The sequence below is a fragment of the Filicampus tigris genome, chromosome 19 (genome assembly GCF_054856515.1).
Source record: "Filicampus tigris isolate MCC_2025a chromosome 19, RoL_Ftig_1.0, whole genome shotgun sequence".
In the NCBI taxonomy this organism is placed as follows: Eukaryota; Metazoa; Chordata; class Actinopteri; order Syngnathiformes; family Syngnathidae; genus Filicampus; species Filicampus tigris.
In genome coordinates this window covers 4,350,417-4,371,200 of record NC_141235.1, presented here as the reverse complement: position 1 = coordinate 4,371,200, position 20,784 = coordinate 4,350,417, and the positions used below count along the sequence as shown (strand labels likewise).

At 42.3% G+C, this 20,784-nt stretch overlaps 3 protein-coding genes and 1 long non-coding RNA gene across 21 annotated transcripts in view; 3 read left to right on the top strand and 1 right to left on the bottom strand.

Annotated features, from left to right (window-relative positions):
- Positions 1-1,108: 1,108 nt before the first annotated feature.
- On the bottom strand, positions 1,109-19,480 carry LOC147128985 (uncharacterized). 6 transcript variants are annotated; one of them, XR_015082433.1, is made up of 13 exons: positions 19,248-19,480; positions 17,463-17,603; positions 14,868-14,975; positions 13,150-13,236; positions 8,937-9,055; positions 6,808-6,902; positions 5,927-5,999; positions 4,215-4,557; positions 4,004-4,059; positions 3,828-3,894; positions 3,642-3,764; positions 2,912-3,528; positions 1,109-2,813 (listed from the first exon to the last, which is right to left on the bottom strand). It is a non-coding gene; the product is annotated as an uncharacterized LOC147128985 (long non-coding RNA). The 6 variants fall into 6 exon arrangements; XR_015082435.1 differs by lacking the exon at positions 8,937-9,055 and having other exon boundaries at positions 2,912-3,525; positions 19,248-19,479; XR_015082434.1 differs by lacking the exon at positions 8,937-9,055 and having other exon boundaries at positions 4,215-4,552; positions 19,248-19,479.
- LOC147128987 (uncharacterized) lies at positions 1,286-4,583 on the top strand. 10 transcript variants are annotated; one of them, XR_015082429.1, is made up of 13 exons: positions 1,290-1,559; positions 1,864-1,893; positions 1,980-2,005; positions 2,273-2,317; positions 2,655-2,706; positions 2,791-2,837; positions 3,105-3,311; positions 3,471-3,590; positions 3,657-3,774; positions 3,849-3,904; positions 3,984-4,093; positions 4,178-4,234; positions 4,321-4,583. XR_015082429.1 is itself a non-coding variant. In XM_086016034.1 (12 exons), exons 7-10 carry the CDS (start codon positions 3,232-3,234, stop codon positions 4,036-4,038), a joined length of 312 nt encoding a protein of 103 aa, XP_085872160.1. In that variant the 5' UTR covers positions 1,286-1,559; positions 1,864-1,893; positions 1,980-2,005; positions 2,273-2,317; positions 2,655-2,706; positions 2,791-2,837; positions 3,105-3,231; the 3' UTR covers positions 4,039-4,093; positions 4,178-4,234; positions 4,321-4,583. The 10 variants fall into 10 exon arrangements, 5 of the variants coding, with proteins under 5 accessions (XP_085872160.1, XP_085872162.1, XP_085872161.1 ...); XR_015082428.1 differs by having other exon boundaries at positions 3,105-3,374; XR_015082426.1 differs by having other exon boundaries at positions 1,297-1,559; positions 3,224-3,374; positions 3,455-3,590.
- Positions 6,725-16,918, top strand: cpn1 (carboxypeptidase N, polypeptide 1). 2 transcript variants are annotated; one of them, XM_086016031.1, is made up of 10 exons: positions 6,725-6,926; positions 8,884-9,198; positions 10,785-10,981; positions 11,074-11,229; positions 12,887-13,063; positions 13,135-13,246; positions 14,436-14,575; positions 15,594-15,693; positions 15,791-15,909; positions 16,174-16,918. In XM_086016031.1, the coding sequence occupies exons 2-10, from the start codon at positions 8,964-8,966 to the stop codon at positions 16,279-16,281; spliced, it is 1,344 nt and encodes a 447-aa protein (XP_085872157.1). In that variant the 5' UTR covers positions 6,725-6,926; positions 8,884-8,963; the 3' UTR covers positions 16,282-16,918. The 2 variants fall into 2 exon arrangements, with proteins under 2 accessions (XP_085872157.1, XP_085872158.1); XM_086016032.1 differs by lacking the exon at positions 6,725-6,926 and having other exon boundaries at positions 8,826-9,198.
- Positions 19,337-20,784, top strand: part of dnmbp (dynamin binding protein) — a 31,175-nt gene continuing 29,727 nt past the window's right edge. For all 3 annotated transcript variants that reach the window (XM_086016026.1, XM_086016024.1, XM_086016025.1), the window contains exon 1: positions 19,337-19,706. The gene's annotated coding sequence lies outside the window, so the exon portion shown is untranslated. The remainder of the gene's footprint in view (positions 19,707-20,784) is intronic.

Below are 20,784 nucleotides of genomic sequence, written 5' to 3'. Positions count from 1 at the left end.
AAAAATGTAAAAACCGAATTCCGAATTCATTTTTCAAAACGAAACGGGAAATTAAACTTGTTTTGTCAATATCAAAAGGATCGCAGCAATATTTGCGATTTTATGGACATTACAATTTTCTTCTCCATAGGTGCGCACTCAAAGAGAAAAACGCTTCATGTCCAGACAGTGAGGCGATTTGTTTTGATATTTTAAGAGATTTATGTGGGCACAGGTTGAGATGTGCACGTGAATTTCGGTGGCGATTGGTCGTAGTTCTTCTCGTTAATCTTTTCACGGACACTGTTTGGGGGTACAGTTGGGTTGAATGAGCGGTGGTGTATATTCCCGATGACACGTAATACTTTGCCGGGCCCTCGCAAAGTCTTCCCATTTTTACTTCCCAATAGTATCAATGGTTATTCTTATTCAATTTGATTTCATCATGTTTCGTTGTGTGTTGCAGGTTAAAGCGACAGACCTGTCGGACCGGTACGACCCCCCCCCCCCAACCAACGAGACTTCTCAACCTTCCAGCAGAGTTCCCTTTATCGACAAAGCATCTTGAAACTAAAACACGAACTGTTTGTGACGGAAGCAGACAAGTAGACACTTATGTGCTTTATTCACGATCACCAATAAAGCAACGTAATAAACTACAGTGCCTCTTTGTCATGTTCGTCTTCAATTTCAAACCAAGTTGACTTTGCAAACTCGGTCCTGGTGGATGACATCATGAAGTTAGTGGTAGTAAACACTGGTGGGGGGGGTTTGTTTGGTTTGAGTGTCATCACAATGTCCACGTGGAATGTTAGCGGTGTAAGTGACCACTTCACGAGGGATGCCAACCCTCTCCCCAATTACATTTGATTTTTGCATGTAACTGAGGATAAGCGGCTCGGGTAATGGCTGGATAGATAGATATTTACATTTTTTTCGTTTTTCGTTCGACAAAATAAATACAACCAAAAAATTCGGATTTTCTCCGTCAAGATAGTCGAGTGGTATAAGAATTGCCTTGGTGTTCGGGAGACCCTGGTTCGATCCTCACTCTTTGCTCCATTTACAAATTAAATGGAGACCAAAGCAAGAATCGAACCAGGGTCTCCCAAAGATCAATCCACGACGCTAACCACTCGACTAAGTCTGACCTTCTGCATCAAGTTCGATTGGTTTTATATATACATATGCATTAATCCACAAATTGGTTCTTTGCGTCATCATATCTGATATATACTACAACGAGGACTAAACGCTGCAACAGGGTGGTAGTCGAGTGGTAAATCACCCCACATCATTAGCGGACAGCCCGAGTTCGAATCCCAGCTAGCATTTATGACAATGCTTTCATTATTTCGCTACCGCATTTCAATGTAACATAACTTCTTTGCGAGCGTAAAGCTTTGTTCAGTACGTTTTTATTTTATTTTTTTCCCCTCTGAACGTGACGTCATCACCGGAAACCTATTTAAATCGGGGAAAAAAGAGACACTCATTCTTTCGCAGCCCGCTGCCAGCCTCCAGTCGTGTTCCTGCTGTTCCGCACACATCTCTACAAGACCGTCGACAACTTTGACAAGGTGAGTGCTCAATCTTTAATACTCTTAAAACTCACTGCTTTTGCTCACTTCGAACAAAAGTAGTACTTTTAGCGTGCTCACGCCTTGCTAACATGGCAAGCTAAAGCGTTTGCTCTAGCGTTGGCAATTAACGCTTCCTACGACCTTAAATTGCACCAAAACGCGTTTTAGGTAAGTAAATACTAATATAAATGGATGAACGCAATAAGTTAAATTTATTCATGGTTAAATTTGTTTATTCAACAGTAATGCAGCTACTTTGTGTGACGATGACTAACAAGCGTTTGCTCCAAACTTTTTCCAGCATCTGGACCAAAGTGCCGTTTTGCCGAAGGTAAGTAGACAAAACTTCATAATTAAACAGAATAAATCAAGTATATTTACATGCATGCGTGTTAACTGTCTCATTTCTGTCCACAGGCTTGCACCTTGAACAGAACGGCCAGGTCAACTGCAAAACAATTGTGTTTTTATATACAAAAGATGATTATTAAACAGACTTAAATCAAGTATTTGTGGTGTTGATTATTTCTGTTGACAGGCCGAAATCCTTTTAACAGAATGACCCTTAAAATCGCTGACTTTGTTTTTTTGGGGGGGACATGGCGTCATGCGACTTTTGAATGTCTACCAAATATCAGGTTGCTAAGCTAGCTTGTCAGGCTGAGTGTTTTCAAGTGGAATGCTTACGTTCCTTACGTTTTGTCTTTCAGGCCACCATGCTGTTGAAGAGTCGTCCAGCTCTGCTCTCCTCGCTTGTAAAAACACACACTCTTTCATACATGTACAAAAATGTTTGACTAATTATTTCAGCATGTGCTGACCATCTTATCAATCAGCAAAGGTGTGTCAAATCCAGGTCCGGTAAGTAAAAACCTAGCCACAGTTTGCTTTGCGCCGCAGGTGCTTCTACTCAAGCGGTTTCTGGGGAGCTCGTTTACCTGCCGCTTGAGTGGAAGCACCTGCGGCTACTGGCAAACTGTGGCGGCAGGGGTTTTACTTTCCGCACCTGGATTTGACACCTGAGTCAGGTGGGGGGGGGGGGGGGGGGGAAATGCACTCAATGGAAACACTTGTCAACTTTGTTTGTTGCAGGATCACTCCAGGAAGAAGCACCAGCAAAGATTCAGGATGGAACTGAAGGAAGGTCGGGAGAGCTGATGTGACTTTACAGCAGCGTCCATTCCAAACTTCTGCTTTTTTTGTTTTTCTTCCCCCTCTTTTCCTCCAGTCAGGCAAGAGCTTCATTGAGAGCTGTGGAACAAGATGGTGTATAAAGTGAGTTTTTTTTTTTTTTTTTTCCTCAGCAGTTTCGCCAAAGTTGCAGTCATCAGGCATCTCCAATCCTTTACCTGAATGATTTCTCCCTGCTGCGACACGCCAGATTCAAATGATCAGACTCCTAAAGAGCATGCTGATCATTTGAATCGGGTGTGTTGCAGATGGGCAGGACGGCGACCCACAAGGATTGAAGACCCTGGTCAATAAGTTGCTTTACTTTTTTTTTTTTTTTTTTTTTTTTTTTTTGTCCTGCTCGTCCACCAGATGGCGCTGAAGAACCTGACCAGCGCAGCATGGCTCAACGCGTGATGTTGAGCTCCTCTTCGTCAAAGTTGGGACCTGTCGCAAAATTCAAACTACTTGACTGTTTTTTCTTGTTCTAGGTGGCGCTATGATCAACTTGCTGACCAGTTTCAACAGGCTACAAAAAAAACTGGCCTGCTTTTTCTTTGGCATGCACTGCAGCTTCCAGTAAGTGCCGTCAGCGACTCTTCCACCTGCTGGCCAAAGAAAAATTCTCCATCCATGTGGAAGGTCCTCAAACCTGCCTACATCTTCAATTTTAAGACGCGCAAATAAAAGTACTAAAAAATAGCAGCTCGACTGGTTTGTAGTTTGTGGTATTTGCAGCTTTGTCCATCCGGGAGAAGTCTCTGCACCGGTCCAGTTTCGGGAGCTCGACCAGCTGCTGCAGTGAATCAAAACATTTTATAGTCAACTAAAAAAAATGAGTCGATGTTGTCATTAAAGGTGAAACACTACATTGATGGCATGTTGCTTTTGCGTTAACTTTTGACTCACCTTTTTTGTCTTTAGGTCCACACGCCGGCCAACTGACGACTCCACCGTGCAGCGACGAGGAGACGGTCTTTACATGTCGTCCAACTTCGTCGTGTTCCGGATGACTGCATCAATGAGGAGCTCCTGCAGAAGCGTAACTGTTAAACATAACTGCATTTCAGGTTGGTAATAGAATTGTCTACTCACATTTTTTTTCTTGTCCAGCAGATGGCGCCACTGCAGTGCTGCAACATTGACTCCAAAGTGCGTCTGCCTGAGGATGAGTAAGAAAAGGAACATTTCATTTCAGCTAGCATGTCCCAGTTGTCTCGACAAAGTTGAATGCTTTGTTCTTGTGTCCAGGGTGGCGCGCTATCGAGTACCTGCGCACAGCCAGCGGCAAGCAGCAACACTTTAGCCACGAGGTGCCGAAGCCAAACTGAGAAGAAATGGGAGACATTTGCACTTTGACGGTATGCTCTCGAATTTCTTTTCAATGCACAATCATGACAACTTTTCTGACCCAATACTTTTGTTTTTTTTCTTCCCCTTTCTAGGCAGCAAGGAACAACATCATCTTGCATGATAACGCACCTGTGAAGTCTTGATCGCTGGTAGGTTTCAAGCCCCAAACATCTTCTGCACCAGGCGTTGACTTAACGTTTGACTCACAGATGTTTTTTTTTTTTTTTTGTCTTAGGTCCACACGCTTGTCCAAGTTCTTCTCGCTGGCAGATGACTTCGCAACGAGCAGACCGTCATCCAACTTGCAACTTTGTCTTCTGGCTGGCCGACCACTTGAGCATGCAGCAACGAGCAGACTGTCATCCCAACTTGCGACTTTGTCTTCGTTCTTCTGGCTGGCCGACCACTTGAGCACGCAGCAACGAGCAGACTGTCATCCAACTTGTGACTTGTTTGTTTGCGATTGTCTACTCTGCAAAAGAAATAAAGCTTGATTACAACTAACACTTAAGCTCTCAACTTCATTCTTACACACATCACCAAAAAAATTACTTAAAGCAAAGAAACAAAACAAAACAAACAAAAACAAAAATCGAAAATTTTTCAAATTTTTTTTTTCTAAAATTTTTTTTTCTAAAATTTTTTTTCGTAATTTTTTTTTTCTAAAATTTTTTTGCCAAATTTTTTTTTTTCCAAATTTTTTTTCTGGGAGGAGAATTTTCCTGAAAGTGGGTGTGGCAAGGCTGGAATAAGGCCTTCTGATTTGCTGAGGGGTCTGGAAGTGGGTGGAGAAATGCAGACAAAAGGCTGTGATTGGCCAAAGGGTGGGTGGGGCTATGCAAATTACAAGTGCTGTGATTGGTGCGATCTGAGGGGGTGTGGTTATGCAAATTTGGGGCACTCTGATTGGTCAGAATGGCAAAAGTGGACCTGGATATGCAAATTGCTGCTTTCTGATTGGCTATGCAAATTCAGGCCGCTCTGTGATTGGTGGATTCAAAATGTGGGCGGAGTTAGGGGCGGTCCTAGCAGCAGATAGCTTTTTTGAAGGCACTTATGAGTCTTCAGGTCAAAGTTGCACTTGTCTTTTACTATTCCCCTCAATCTCACATGACCCAAAGCTCGATGAATTTAAAGATCAATCGAGTTTTGAGTCATGAAGAGAAAAACGGGACTAGTAATGTGTCACTTGTGTCCACAGTAGTCGTGACTGACGTGCAACTGTCACCTCAAGACTTCAAGCAGCCTTTGGAATAGTTTTCCGCATGACAAGCTTCAAGCATGAGGGGAGATTTAGCAATAAATCCCAAAGACTCCAATTCAAGTTGAACAATTTATTGGACAGAGAAGCTAACATGACAATTTGAAAGCATTTCACCAGTCAATGTTTGTGTGAGCTAACTCAAGTTGCACTCACAGACATTGACGATGGAAACAGCTTAAGTGTCGCCTGCTTGGCGAGCTCATGTGTGATGTCACTTACTTGAAATGACGCGCACACACTTAGCCCGATGGCACCAAAGGGGGGACGTGAGCACACTGGGGCTAAAACTAAGTGTACAGCACAACACCATCATCACACACTGCTGGACATGTCTTTAAATGATACTGATGTGAACCAAGTTAGTCAAAAATAGATTTTTTTTTTTTTAAATAAGACAATATTTTTTTTAACTATCTTGGCCCACATCATTGTCATTCAAAAACATGTTCAGAAGTGTCTGACGATGTTGATGCAGAAATTGAAGTTCAGTGCACACACGTCAACCTTGTGGTGAGATGTGACATCACACATCAGCTCCTCAAGCACACGACACTGCTCGACACTGGTCAATACTCACACGGGTCCAAATGCAGCTTGGCCTTCCCTTCCCTTCCCTTCCGCATGCCACCACAAGTCCGTCGGCGTTAACTCTGGGGATGAATTGAAATTTCATAAAGCTTAGAAAAAAAAGAAAGAAAAAGAACTCAATTTTATTTAATTCCTGTGGCAGCTGACCTCCTGCAGTCAAATTTAAGAAGGGAGTCACTGGAATTCACTGGGCAACTTTTTTTATTTTTTATTATCCCAGTGGTTGTAGTGTCCAATTTTAACCACTGGATTTCACAAGAGGAACACTTTCATTTGTCTTAACAGTTGTGCCTATTATGATAGTTGCATTAAATTGCCAAATGTGTGCGCATTTCTATACGTCACCTGCATAGTTTGAGGCTGACCTCATCATAAATATTCAACAAATGAATCATAGTGAGGGCAACTGCTAAACAGTAGCATGTTTTCGCGGTGAGAGACAACAGAAGGTTGTCTGACTTGTTATTTAGAATGTCAACATGGCCGCATATGTTTTTATTCTGGTAAAATCGCAATGATATTCTGGCAAAACAACACTTTCACAACTCTTTCATCAATCTGAAACATTTTCATCAAACTACTTTATACTTTTCAGAAATGTTTTTCCCTTGTAAATAGTGCAACTTCTTTTATGTAAAAAAAAAATGACAACTTAACTCTAAATTGTGGAAATTTCTCCTTTCATGAGAATATTTTTTTTAACTATCTTGGCCCACATCATTGTCATTCAAAAAACATGTCCAGAAGTGTCTGACCATGTTGATGCAGAAATTGAAGTTCAGTGCACTCACGTCCACCTTGTGGTGAGAGGTGACATCACACATCAGCTCCTCGAGCACACGACACTGCTCGACACCGGTCAATACTCACACGGGTCCAAATGCAGCTTGGCCTTCCCTTCCCTTCCGCATGCCCCCCACAAGTCCGCCGGCTGCACCTTAGAGCACGAAGCCTCCTCCTTAAATCTGGTCAGGCAGAAAACAAAAGCGGTAAGTCACACTCTTCTGTACATCAAAGTTCCATTTTTTGGAACCGCCTATGTTAAGATTCAAGTCGTATTACGGGTGAAATGAGGTGGTAGAGTTTCACTTTTAACATTTGCAAATGAGCCCACACACATCCTGCACCTGTGTGAGCAATCAGCCCGTGGCTTTCTCTCCACACCTGCCACCCAATGAGCAACTCCTGGGCCTTTCAACCGACTGCTCGAGCAGGGCCTCAAAGTCCTCCAACAGAAAATGCTTCGCTCATGTGCTGAGGTAGAGCAGTTGAATATTGTTCAAACATACACAAAAATTAAAACGACTCCAACAGGCAGCAATCCGCTCCCCTTGATTTCATACCTTTACCTCCCATTGTAAAAATGCCACCTTGCAACACTACATTACGTGCTGAGTATATTACTTTGCATTTCCAAAATACACAATTTTTTTAAATTGACGATGTAAGATTACACAGTTTTGTTTGTTCTTTTTCCCCCGGCCCAAATAATCCTTTGCATTAGAATGTCAAATTATTAATTGGGGAAATAGCAGATTAAATTGTCCATTAATGCAATTTTGGACTCTAATTAGGGCTGTCAAAATGAAAGCGTTAATTCTGGGGATTCATTTAAATTTCATAAAGCTTAAAAAAAAAAAAAAAAAAAAAGAACTCTGTTTTATTTCATTCCTGTGGCAGCTGACCACAGGAATTATTATCCCAGTGGTTGTAGTGTCTAATTTTAACCACTGGATGTCACAAGAGGAACACTTTCATTTGACTTCACAGTGTTGCCTATTATAATAGTTGCATTAAATTGCCAAATGTGTGCTCATTTCTATATGTCACGTGCATAGTTTGAGGCTGACCTCATCATAAATATTCAACAAATGAATCATAGTGAAGGCGACTGCTAAACAGTAGCATGTGTTCGTGGTGAGAGCCTTGCGGGACACCACAATGAAGTACTTCAACAAGGTTGTCTTGACTTATTTAGAATGTCATCATGGCCGCATATCATGTTTTTATTCTGGTAAAATCGCAATGATATTCTGGCGAAACAACACTTTCGCAACTCTTTCATCAATCTGAAACATTTTCAAACTACTTTATACTTTTCAGAGTCACCCCCCCCCCCCCCGTTTTTGTCTTCCTGCCTTGCTCTTGCTCAATTGTCCTTGTGAAAAATCTTTTGCCTGGCTTTCCCCCCCCCCCTAACTTCTAAAGTTACTCAATTCCCTGTGAGGAAAAAGTTCCCCTAATTCCTCCTCCAGGTTCGACTGACAGCATTGCTTGCACACTTGGTCCACTGTGTGAGTGTGTCTCTGCGTGTTTGTGCGTGTGTTGGGAGGCTAATGGGGTGGGGTAGGGGGGGCAGTCTTGGCATGGCCGCGCGTCTTTCAGTAGTTTCCTTGCAGTGTTCGATCTGGATATAACACATCTGTGGCTACTGAGCTGTATCTGTATGCAACCAACTTGACAAAAAGGTTGCTTAAGAAAACTCTTGATTCATCTTCAGGTCAGGTCTACACACACACACACACACAAGAGTGGCACTGTGTGTTGACTTAAGAGTTAATGAATGGATGACTGGAAGCTGTAGAGGGAGCAAGCGCCTTGGAAACAAGCCTCTTTTCCCAGGAAGGGAGCACGGGGGACAAAAGAGAGGGGGGGACCCGAAATGAAAATTGCCTGTTTGCCGAGACCCCGACAAGCGCGGAGGGGGAAGCGAAGGTGGGCCTTGAAGCATTCCTTGCGGCGTTACAGCCAGTAACATGTACTTGACAAGGAGCCACGAGGGGGGGGGGGGGGGGGGAGAAAGGGAGAAGCAGCTGTTGGAGGAGGAGAGTGAGACAAAGAAGGAGCAAGGGGGGGCTGTCCTTACTTGCTCTCCTTGGCGTGGGAGGGGGCACAGCGAGGGACTAAAGAGGAGCCCCGGTCATTTTATGTTTGCTGTGTGCACAGGCGAACGCATGTAAGAGAGAGAGGCGGAAAAAAAAAAAAAAAAAAGGGGCAACCTTCCATCGCCTTCCACTCCAGCCATCATGCACTGCAGGGGGAGGGCTCTTCTTCTTCCCTGGCTCCCGGCGCTCCTGGCGGGGTTGCTGGCGGCCGGCTCGGAGTTCCAGCATCACCGCTACGAGGACATGGTGAGAGCTTTGTTCGCCGTGCACAACCAGTGCCCCTACGTCACGCGCATCTACAGCGTGGGCCGCAGCGTGGAGGCGCGTCACCTATACGTGCTGGAGTTCAGCGACAACCCGGGCATCCACGAGGCGCGTGAGTAACTCCTCCCTCCGCCGCCAAAATGGGTCACTCAGTATTTTACGTCGGCTTGCCAATTGTCACGGTAAACGGTTCAGGGACTAAAGGAATTCTTTGACAAATTACAACCGATTTTCTCAGGAAATTACGGCTTATTACTTTGAGGGTAAGGCAATTTCATGTTTGCCATGATGTACAGCGGATTTAAAAAAATAAAAAAAATCTACACACCTCTGTTCGAATGGCACGTTTTTGTGAGCTTGTGAGTTATGAACAGTTCCAAATAGATAGCAGTCAGTGTTAGCATAAAACCTACAGGATTCTGCTAGAAGGCAAAAAAAAAAAATGTCAGGAAAACCTTCTAGAACAACAAAACTTCCATTTCTGAGGCACGTTAAATGGTGGCACGTGTGTGCTGATTTAACATGAATGTGATTGGTTAATTCTGAACACCTGTTATTAGAGGGTGTGCGCACTTGTGCCACCCCATTATTTCAGTTGTTTGTTTTGACGTCTCTTCTAAAAAGATTCAGCTGAGTTGTACAGGTTAAAGGTCATATCAATGGTGGGAAAAGTTTTGAAATGATTTATCTGGGTCCCCTTTTTTCAACATGACAAAAACCTGGCGTTTGAACAAGGGGTGTGCAGACTTTTTCTATCCACTCGACAATATATGTCAACGTGATGGCAAGAGATGATGTGTTTTAGCACATTTGGCAAAGGGAAACCCATGGTTGGTTTGGGTCGGGTTGCATGCCAGTGCATTCTATTTTTGCACGAGACGGAGCAGCGTGTTGGTTTTTCCGGGGGGGAAAGAAATGAAACAAAGAATGTTGGATTTGGCATCTGGAAAGTTGTTTACATGCACAATGTGTCACTTTTGAAGACAAATGGGCACGTTTGGGGGGGGAAGAAAAGAAACATCTGTATTTCATTTCAAATCACCGTCAAGGGGGTTGGTTACGATATTTAAGGTACTTGCTCGTGACCACAAAAATTAAGACTGCTGCATGTTTATTTTACACACAACCGATGTGAAACCGCCGCCGCTTGGGTTGGCCAGCGTTTCCACTGGTGCCTTTTTAAGAGGAATAACTTGGGCTTATCTTGCATTTTCATTGCATGGGTTTCCTTCAATAGAATTGAAGGATGTGTGGCTGTTCTGCTGCAAGGTGCCACAGGGGAGAAAAACAGGAACCGTGCACTTTGCGCAAGGGAGTGACCTGTGTGGACTTGTTTGGCTCGGTCTACTTGTAACCTTTAAACTAAGGGTGGGCAACATGGGGCCCGTGGGCCATAGATGGCCACAGTATCGGTCAAGTCAGCTTTGTTTCAAAGCGGAATAAAAAAAAAAATTCCTATAACTTTACAACTTTACCCTCCCTTCTAAAATATTTTAAAAAAAATAGTACTATTACAACTTTGGTCAAATCATGCATCTAAATCGCACGGGCTCGTGTTCAGAGCCTTGAGGGACACCATGCGCAAATGATAAAATAAATACTTCGGACAGGATTGCCCGATTCATTTTCAAAGATTGCGCCTGAGAGCACCGGTTTTGCCGTGCTGACCCCGTTGTCTCTTGCGCATTTCCTCCCCAGTGGAACCCGAGTTCAAGTACGTGGGCAACATGCACGGCAACGAGGTGCTCGGCCGCGAGCTGCTCATCAAGTTCTCCCAATTTCTGTGCGAGGAATTCCAGGCCGGAAACCAGCGCATCATGAGGCTCATCTATGACACGCGCATCCACATCATGCCCTCAATGAACCCCGACGGCTACGAGGTGGCTGCCAGACAGGTAACAGACACTCCCAATATGAGAATAACATAATCCTAATGAATCACTGAATTCATGTGAAATCACTTTTTATTTTTTGGGCTCTACACCAGGGTCCGGAGTTCAACGGCTACCTGGTTGGTCGCGGCAACGTGCGGGAAATCGACCTGAACCGCAACTTCCCGGACCTGAACGCGCTCATGTATTACTACGAGAAGACCAACGGACGGAACCACCACCTGCCGCTGCCCGACAACTGGGAGCAACAGGTCAGACGCACACAGGAGGGGGGTGGGCTATCGGTCGGGGGGGGGGGTGGGGGGGTGGGGGGGCATTGTTTGAATTGTAATGCCTTCAATGTCCACATTGTTCAGATTGACTTAACTGTGGTATCAGCTTTAAATTCTTCCCATCAATAATGTGACCTACAACCTGCACAACTCTAATGGGGGAAAAAAATTGAGGTAAAACTAAGCAACTGAAATAATGTGGTTGCACAAGTGCGCACACTCTCTTATAACAGGGATATGGCAGTGTCAGAATTGACCAATCACATTCAAATTTATGTTAAATGTGAGTCAGCAAACACCTACTATCGCTTAAAGTGCCTCTGATTCACCCCCCAAAAGTTCATATGTTCAAATAGGCTTTCCTGACATTTTTTTGCTTTTGTTTTATCTCCCATCTCTAAAAAAAATAATAATCAAAAAAATATATAATACTAACGTATTTTTATTTATATTACAAAAACCTGACATGTGAACAAGGGTGTGTAGACTTTTTAAATACACTTGTATCAAAAACAAAATGTTTTCTTTATTTTATTAAATAATTGAGTAATTAATCATAATAATTAAAAATATGAAAGTACAAAATTTAATTGATTTGATAAAAAAAAACATTCATTTAGTTAATTGCTTTGTGAATAAAAATACTAAAATAAACAATTTTACTTTTTACTAAATATATTTATTCAAACATTTAATTAAATCATTGGTTAATGCTTTATAGCTTAATGAGAATGAATTAATATATTAAAATAAACATATTTAAGATAACTACATCTTCTCTGGCCCATTTGTCTCTTTTAAACATCAAATGTGGTCCCTGAGCCCCAAAATTTGCCCACCCTTGCTATTATCCTCTCTAATAAACTGAAACGTACATACTTTGGGTCACGCGGGGGTCCGCTCTCCTTTGTGTTTACGAAAAAGAAACACCCAGCCATATACGGCTGCCTATGTGCCCATATGTAAGCCGTAGCGACGGATTTAGCTTCAAAGCTAAACAAAGCGCCACTCATAATAAATAGCTGCCAGACTGCTACCGCCTGGTTCAAGGCCGCTGTAATCCTGAGCGCCGGTGTTTATTGCTGCGCATACCTCACACTAGCGCGGCTCTTGCGGCAGCTCCAGAAAATAAATGGCCGAATGGTCTGAATAATTCCTACATGAAGTAATGACAACTGAAAAAAAAACTTGATGAAATTTATAGGCAATGTTTGAAGGAACATGCTTGATTGTCACGTTGCTCATAACGGTGATACGAGGAGAGCTAAGTATCTTTTCAGGTGACGAGGCCAAAGAGTTCATAAAGTGCTTTGAGAAGATAATTTGTGGGTTTAATCATGCATGCGTGCCTGAAGATAATGCGAGTTGACCAAAAGTGAACATTTGTCCGGTTGACCAGCCAAGAAGTGAAATGGGGGTAAAAACAAAACCAGATGTGTTCGCTGGTCTGCATTTTTTGCAGAAAAGGTCAGAAGTCATATGAATCAATTTTGTTGAAACACAGACTGTGTTTAGAAAACAGAACAGCAGCCTTTTAACCCTTCTGTTATGTTGTGGGTCAAACTCAACCATGGTATGTTTTTTTTTTTTTTTAAAGTTGTAGTTGTAGCTTAATCAGGCTCTCTGTCCTTCAAAGGTGGAACCAGAGACGCGCGCAGTCATAAAATGGAGCCAAAACCACAATTTCATTCTGTCTGCCAATCTCCACGGCGGCGCCGTGGTGGCCAATTACCCCTTCGACAAGTCGCGGGACGCCCGCATCCGAGGGAGGACCACCTACGCCGCCACTCCGGATGACAAAATCTTCAGAAACGTAAGCCACCAACACAACTTGTGGCTCGTCGGAAACTAATTTCGCTCATTTGCATATGCGTGTGATGTCAGTTGGCGAGGACTTACTCGTACGCACACAGCTGGATGCACAAGGGCTGGAACTGCGGCGACTACTTTGACGAGGGTATCACCAACGGAGCCAGCTGGTACTCCCTGTCCAAAGGTCAGTAAATAAACAGTTAGTGTAAAAACAGTATTTGCTTGTGAACAAGTGGCGTTCAGAATACTAAAAAGGCCACTTAATGAATCATCAATACATGAATCACAAAAATCTTCACACTTCTGCTAGAAAGCAAAGGAAATGACAGGAAAAGAACAGATGAACTTGATTTGTGGTTAATCATAAGCACCTCACATGGTGGCAAGGTTTGAATTTCTCTTTGCTATAAATTTTTTTACATCACAAAAACCTGGCAATTGAACAGGGGTGTGTAGACTTTTTAATCGATTTTATTTTTCAATACAGAGCCACAGTCAGTCCCAAGATTGTCATTTTAAAAGTTGGGAAGGTATGACTGGCAAAGGGAACCTTTTATTCCCGGGCCCATGGCGAAGTTGGAGTGATTAATTAAAATTAAAAATTGGCATGGATTCTGCCTAGCAACAAGGGGCCAATCAAATGTGACGTGGTCAAGAAGACAAGACAGAACCCAAGCAGTTCTGTTGATCTTGAACTTGACTTTCTGTTATAAAGTTTTATAGTAAATCACATCCCATTTTTGTTGTCTTTGAGATTTACAGTCTAGTATTACCATTTGGAAGAGAACATCGAATTTCAATCCTGCACTTTACCCGGTATGCAGCTTGACTACCAGTTTTTTACTCCTTGAATCGTTTTAAATAGATTTGGGGTCACGTCCAGAGTAGAAACAGTGAAATATTTCCTGGGTATCATCAATCAGACGACTTTTTATACAAACTTCAACACTGGCGGCAAACCTAATGCCCTCATCCTTCTTGGCTAAGTGCTTTGCGGCGAAACCGGTACTGTAGAACATTTACAGTAATACATTTGCACAAAAATGCCCTGCGGGCTCCGCATTCATCAAATCGTTGGCTCGTGTATTCGCCTCACTTTATCCATGTGTGCAAAAAACACCAAATACTGACTTGTTTGAGCTGAAAGTCCTTGTCTGGAATTTGAAGCTATGGAGTTTTTTTTTTAGTTTTTATTTTTGCAAGCCTTTGAGCTTGCGCAAGATCACATTTGATAAGAGCGTGTTATATTTGTTTTAATGTCTCAATTTGCTGCCAGTTGAACGTTACACATGAACTCCGTGGAGCACGCGCTACATATTTTGAATGTCACGACACGCACGACATCATTTTGCGTCAATCTTGGTGTGTTGTAGGCATGCAGGACTTCAACTATTTGCACACCAACTGTTTTGAGATCACGCTGGAGCTGAGCTGCGACAAGTTCCCTCCCGAGTCTGCGCTGCCCAGAGAGTGGCTGGGCAATCGCGAGGCGCTGGTTTCCTTTGTGGAACAGGTTGGTTTGTTATGCTTTCAAAAAACCCTCAGCGCAATTCTGCACCGCTAAAAACATTTGACATTTCAAATTGAGCCTACAAGGTTTTAGATACGGCTATTGACTTTCAGCTTGCACGCGTGCAAGGGTAAAGAGGCAAAAGTGCACGGTCCACTTTAGCAAAGTATACAGTACGGCAACAAACGATTTCAAGAGCTATGATGGAAGGGTCAGACGAGCGCCTTTTGTTGTAATTATACATACCAGACTGAAGTAAAATACAGCATTTGTTTACTAAATTAAAGACTCTTACTTGCATTCTGGAGCAATGATTTCAGGGGGGACTTTAGGCGAGGCCAGCGGTGGTTTCTGGCATGTGCAATATGTGTGGTCACACGGGGTAAAAGAGTTGCCACCCAACCTGAAAAAAAAAAAAAAAAAAAAAAAGTGTGTGTGTTACTAGGAAGTCAGCAAATCTTGGTCAGCAGAGCACCATTCAATCTCGCTTGAGAAAAGCACATTGTGTTCAAGGCCAAATGAATCGATTTTCAATTCCCACGGGGAGAGTGGAAACAGAATCTTTGAGAAAAGCCCATCTCTCTTAACCGCAAAGGGGCAATTTTGGGAATAGAGTGACGCCGTTGAAATGAATGGAGATGCCTTTGATTCACTCTAGCTGCTTGAAGGGTAACACCACCACATAGATGCTAATTGTTAGCCTGTGTGACTATAGTTTCCCATTGTATGTTAGCATTCAGTTAGCAGAGGCTATGTGGTAGCTTTGTATAGACAAAGTGGTATTCTCTTTGTTTTATGTTAGTTTGACAGCAACCTCCAGCTGGGACTAAACAGCTTCAAGCCTCTTGTGAGTGTCAATGTTGTTGAATTTGAATGTTAGGTAGGAGCTGCTGTTTTGGTTAGCATAGCGGGGTATAGTTGGTGCTTTTGATATCCGCGCATGGACAATAGCGATTATGAACTGAGTGTATTACATTTAGCACAGCGAGCACAATCAACAGCGGGCTTCCCTCTATTACAGGTGCATCATGGGATAAAAGGCATGGTGTATGATGAAAACAACAACCCGATCAAGAATGCTGAGATTTCAGTGTCAGGCATCAACCATGATGTGACCAGTGGTCAGTTGTTTTTCCTCTGACACCTCCCTCTAGTGGTTTGAATTGAAAAGTCTTTTCAAAGTGCCACTTCATTCAAAGATTGATAACGGCTCTCTAGGAGTGCATGGCGATTATTTCCGACTTCTGTTGCCCGGCACGTACACGGTGACAGTCTCCGCCCCGGCTTACACTGTCTCCTCGAGCACCATCACAGTGGGACCAGCTGGAGCCACCCAGGTGGGTTCCTGATCAGACACTCTTTTAAAACATCCTCATATGCCTCCCTTCATGTTTTGAAATTAAAATGGTTTACGTCGGTGTTTTAGTGGCGCATGGGCTCCCTCTAGTGGTAAAAGAAAACCACTGAATTATAATTAGGCTATTTACTGCATTTTAATATTGCTCAAGACGATGGTACTTGGAGAGTCAAGTATCTTAGGTGGTACTTTGCGTAAAAAGTTTGAGAACCACTGTTGATCACATGTGCTCTCTCCACGACAGCATAATTTTTACTTGAAAAAGGCGCCAAAACAAAACGTGAAGACGAAGCACCACGGCAGGAGGAACCTGTCATCTCCCAAGTCCGCCTTAAAACTGGGCCCAAGATGAGGCTGTGATTTAGGAAACACACGCACAGAAATTAATATGGTATTTTATCTTTGTAGCCCTGTGATGATCTTTTTGTTTGTTAATACGCATTTTTGTCTCTATCAAATAATTATTCCAAGAATTGAGTATTTATGTAACAGTATAGATGCACATGAAGGTGGCTGTCCTTTTTTTGGGATGTCGTTTGCTGGATATAAAAATAAAAGAATGTGTTTTCTTCTGCTGTTACATGACTAAATCAGTGTAGTTTTTCTTTCATAATATTTTTCAAATTAGTAGAAAATGTGATTGGGAAACTTTTCTCCTCTGGGCCATAATAAATTCATGATGAGGGCTGGCTCACTTACAGCCAGACAAATGAGACAGGAAAAATGGTTTCAATTATTTGGATGAAAGAGTATAGCAGACATGTCATTAAAGATATCTGGAATTTGTTTTACAGTAAATTGTGAAAAAAACAAACATCAACAAATCATTTTTCTCTAATACTGAAGTACTTCTTCAGTGTAAGTTCTTCCAGAGGGTGGCAGCAGAGGACAATATGTTATAAAGCCTCAAACCGACAGCGTTGAAATTATATAGCACTGGATGTTACATAAAACGTACGTAAATGTCGAAATAAAATACCTCACACTCCCCAATGGTCTCCTGAGGATTAACCGTGACAAAGTGGTGTGAATTAATACTTAAAGCGGAGGTCAACCCAAACATGTGTTTTCACAAGAATATGTTCTATGCAAGCCCACTAGTTGAAACACGGCCGCGATTGGTCGTCGTGAGCAGTTGTGATGTCATTTTCAGTCGACAGAAGACAAAATGGCCGCCCCCAGAGATGGTTAAAAACGAGTGGATTAACACAAACGCAATATTTATCAGAATGCCCATTTTCAACTAGTGGGCTTACATGGAACATATTCTTGAAAAAAAAATGTTTGCGTTGACTTCCTCTTGAAACTGGGACTACATCCATGCACATCAAATATAACAGCCAATAGGTCCAAAGGCAATGGACTCATTTCATTAGAAAGGTATTTTACTATCCGGTGCTTTCCTCAAAGCAAACAATGTAACAATAGCTCCTCTGTCATGGACAGGAAAGAGGAAAAGAACACTTGACATTCTAGGCTGTGACATTCTAAAAGGGGTTCTCAATGGCTAACGGCCAACAAATTAGTTTTTACCTGGACTTAAAAAAGTAGTGAGGCAATTATGGTGGTTCATCGTATGTGGCAGTTGACTTGTACTGATGAACCTTTCTCCTTTCACCCACCGGAAGGACCAGTCTGGTCACGGCGTCTCCACAACAGAACGACTGTGTCCTCCTACAGTGCATAAAATGAGCAACAGCAAATATTCAAAAGACAACAATGGACCTCTAAATCACTCTTGAATAAAACTGGCCAGTGCCAGAGGAGACACAAAGGAAGCGTTTCATGCAGACACAACACTCTGGAGCATTCTCATTGGTGTGCATACAGTGTGTGTGTGTGTGTGTGTTGCGTTTGTGTACAAAAAGTGACGTCACGAATGCCCTAATGTGGACCTACACTGCCGGGCATCTCCCACACTCTTCATAAGCACGTCCATTGACTGGCAATTTATGATTTGATTATCATGAACGTTATATGAACCACTACACTACTGGCACAGTGAAATATGAGATTGATTTAATATAAACTGCAGATATAAGCAACTGGTCTGGTTAGGCAAAGTACTTTAGCATATTTTGTTAAAGGCAATGCTTTGCAAACAAATGTATTACTATCGAAGGCCATCTGTTGTCTATTAGCGCTGATCCTAGGCAGAGTTTCTGCAACCGGGAGCCTATCCCATCATGCAGTGGGTGTGGTATATCCTCTGGAACGTTTTGAGTTTGTACATTTAAGCACATAAGTGTCTTTGAGCAAGGTATTTAGACCTTAATGGCGATGTACGACAAGTTTTAGATGGATCAATATCCCACTTTGAGTCAGATCAAATGCTCTTTCTGGCCTTGTATAGCCGTAGACTCCCCACCCACCCTTGTATATTTCCCCACACGAGTTTTGGTGTCACTTCAATTCATTCCTTTTCCATGTTCACACTTGAGATTGGTCTCAGTTTCCTGCCATTGTTTTTGCACATACAAGATTACATATGAGGAAGCTGTAATGCAGAATCAGCTAAAATATGCATACAGCCTTTCTCACTTCACAAACACATGACGATGTGCTCAACTAATAAAGGAGGTTTCAGTAATCTTATCTGCAGTAAAAATAATTGCAATATAACTCAATGTTTTTTATGATTAAAAATTGTGTTCTACGCAAAACAAATGCAAATTCCAGAAGAGAATTATACTTTTCAACAATCAGTTTGATGTGGTCATTGCTTGCAACATATCATGAAGGAAATGAATGAGCTCATCAAAAGAATAAGTCACTTCCTAACTAGGCACGGACAGCATTAAAAATAGCAAAATGCAGAAATAACTTACAAAATAATACAAGTATTACATAAATGTATTTTAAAAGATACATCAGAGAAGTAAAAACTCGCGGATTGTGACTGTAAACGACTTCAACATAATTGCACTGTGTATAACAATGTCAAAAGAAATTAAGCATTATTGTTATTATTAGCTTACCTGATTATTAGCATTAGCATTACCTGGACAGAAACAGACAGAAGCTAACTCCTCGTGCCTTTAATGAACACTGCTAAGTGTATTAACATTTAGAAGGCACATAAAAGTAACCTTTAATTCGTTTTTGTATTACAATTGAGAGGAAAATACACATTGGGAAACCGTAACTACAGTACAGTACACTACTATTTGAGGCGAAGTTTAGGTTCTTTTCATCCAGGCTCCATTGGGAAGCTCTTTGGACAAAATATATTTTTTACAAATTAACTTTTGTTTGACATTAAATGATATAAAAGTGATGTTTAATTCGTCATGAAAAAAGGCAAAAAGGCAGACGTACCGTACGTACTATATTTTGGGTCAGGCTTTACATGGGCCAGCTACAACAGCTTGTTAGAAAAAGTGCACTTTCCCTTTCTTTTCAGTCCGGCATCAAGGTGGGGCACCTAACGGGAGTTCTTTGGAAAAAATGGGTGGTCTGTTTGTGTGAGTGAAGGCATGGAGAGTAGACACGCAAAAAGGCAAGCTCGCCGTCCAGCGCCTCTGACGTCTGACCAGATGACAGCTGATCCGGCCGCAACACATGAAGGATTGCGCCAACATGTTTTTACCCTGAAAGAATAGCGTATATCCTCGCTTTATGATGATTGTTTTCAAGCTATACGCAGTGTAGCCGCTGAAGTTGGGTCGGGAGGACACGAGTGCCAACACATCATCAGCGGAGCTGAGGAAAAGTTGCATTCTCGTGAGTCTGCTTGGATCTCGAAAGTCGTCGTTTGTCGCTGGATCATCCGAATAGGTGAGAATTTATACAATGCTACGTCCTTAAAATGTAGGGGATCCATGCGTCTTGGTGTGTGTGCGTTTGTAATAACACACGCGATCATGCTTAATATAACAACAATCACGTCTGTCTATGATAAGATGTCAGTCTACATCAGTGATTCCCAACCTTTGCTGAGCCTATGGATATATTTAAATTAGAAAAATATGCATTGAAATAATGCACATCGATTAATTCCGTATATTCTGCCATCTAGTGGCAGAGCATTTATTTGTTCTGCCTATCATTATATGTCGCTGGCACAGATAGAAAAACAAAGATGCATTGTTTACAATTTTCCATTGAAGTGAAACTGAATTATTTCCAGAGGCATACTCACACTGGTTGTAAATCACTACTTTAAATGAGTGATGACCTGGAACAGAAGTGCCCAAGACCCAATAATCCGCCTGCTGTCTCTCACCTGTCACTTGTTGAGATACTCTGCCAATGCCTCGGCGCAGGCTGCACTCACAGCTCTTGAGGTCATAGGTCAAAATTGGCCAAAAATGAAAATCTAGGTGTGAATACCTGGCAAACCCTACTCTTGTTGTCTGTGTATGCTGCCCATGTCTGCAGTTGTCAACTGAGGTGAGGGATGTCATACTGCAGTATTTAGTGCCATGTTTAAATTATTCATTGCCAACAATGGCGTGTTATATTGAGCCCTCGTTGATAAAGGAACTGGAGATGCTTGGCTTTAAAATGCTCGACTTTGGCTTTACATGTTCCAATAAGTCCTGCGTGAACATGTAATTTAAATACTGTGATTAAAGCCTACAAACGGCCACTTTGTGTCGATCTTAAGTGTTGGTTCTCATTGCGAGGAACTGTCATTTTTCTTGCGTTCTTTGCACAGGCTGTGTAAAGTTGCAGAATGAATCTAACATGATGTCAGACAGTTACGCTGGGCTTATGTAAAGGCATGTGCATTCCTTAATACGATTCATGTGGTGGGAAAAGGTCAGCTTCTTCCCCCTTTTTGACCACCTAATGTTTTTCAGGACCCGTGGGGAGGGTCGCTTCTACTGTAATAATTTAGCTTTAACAGAAG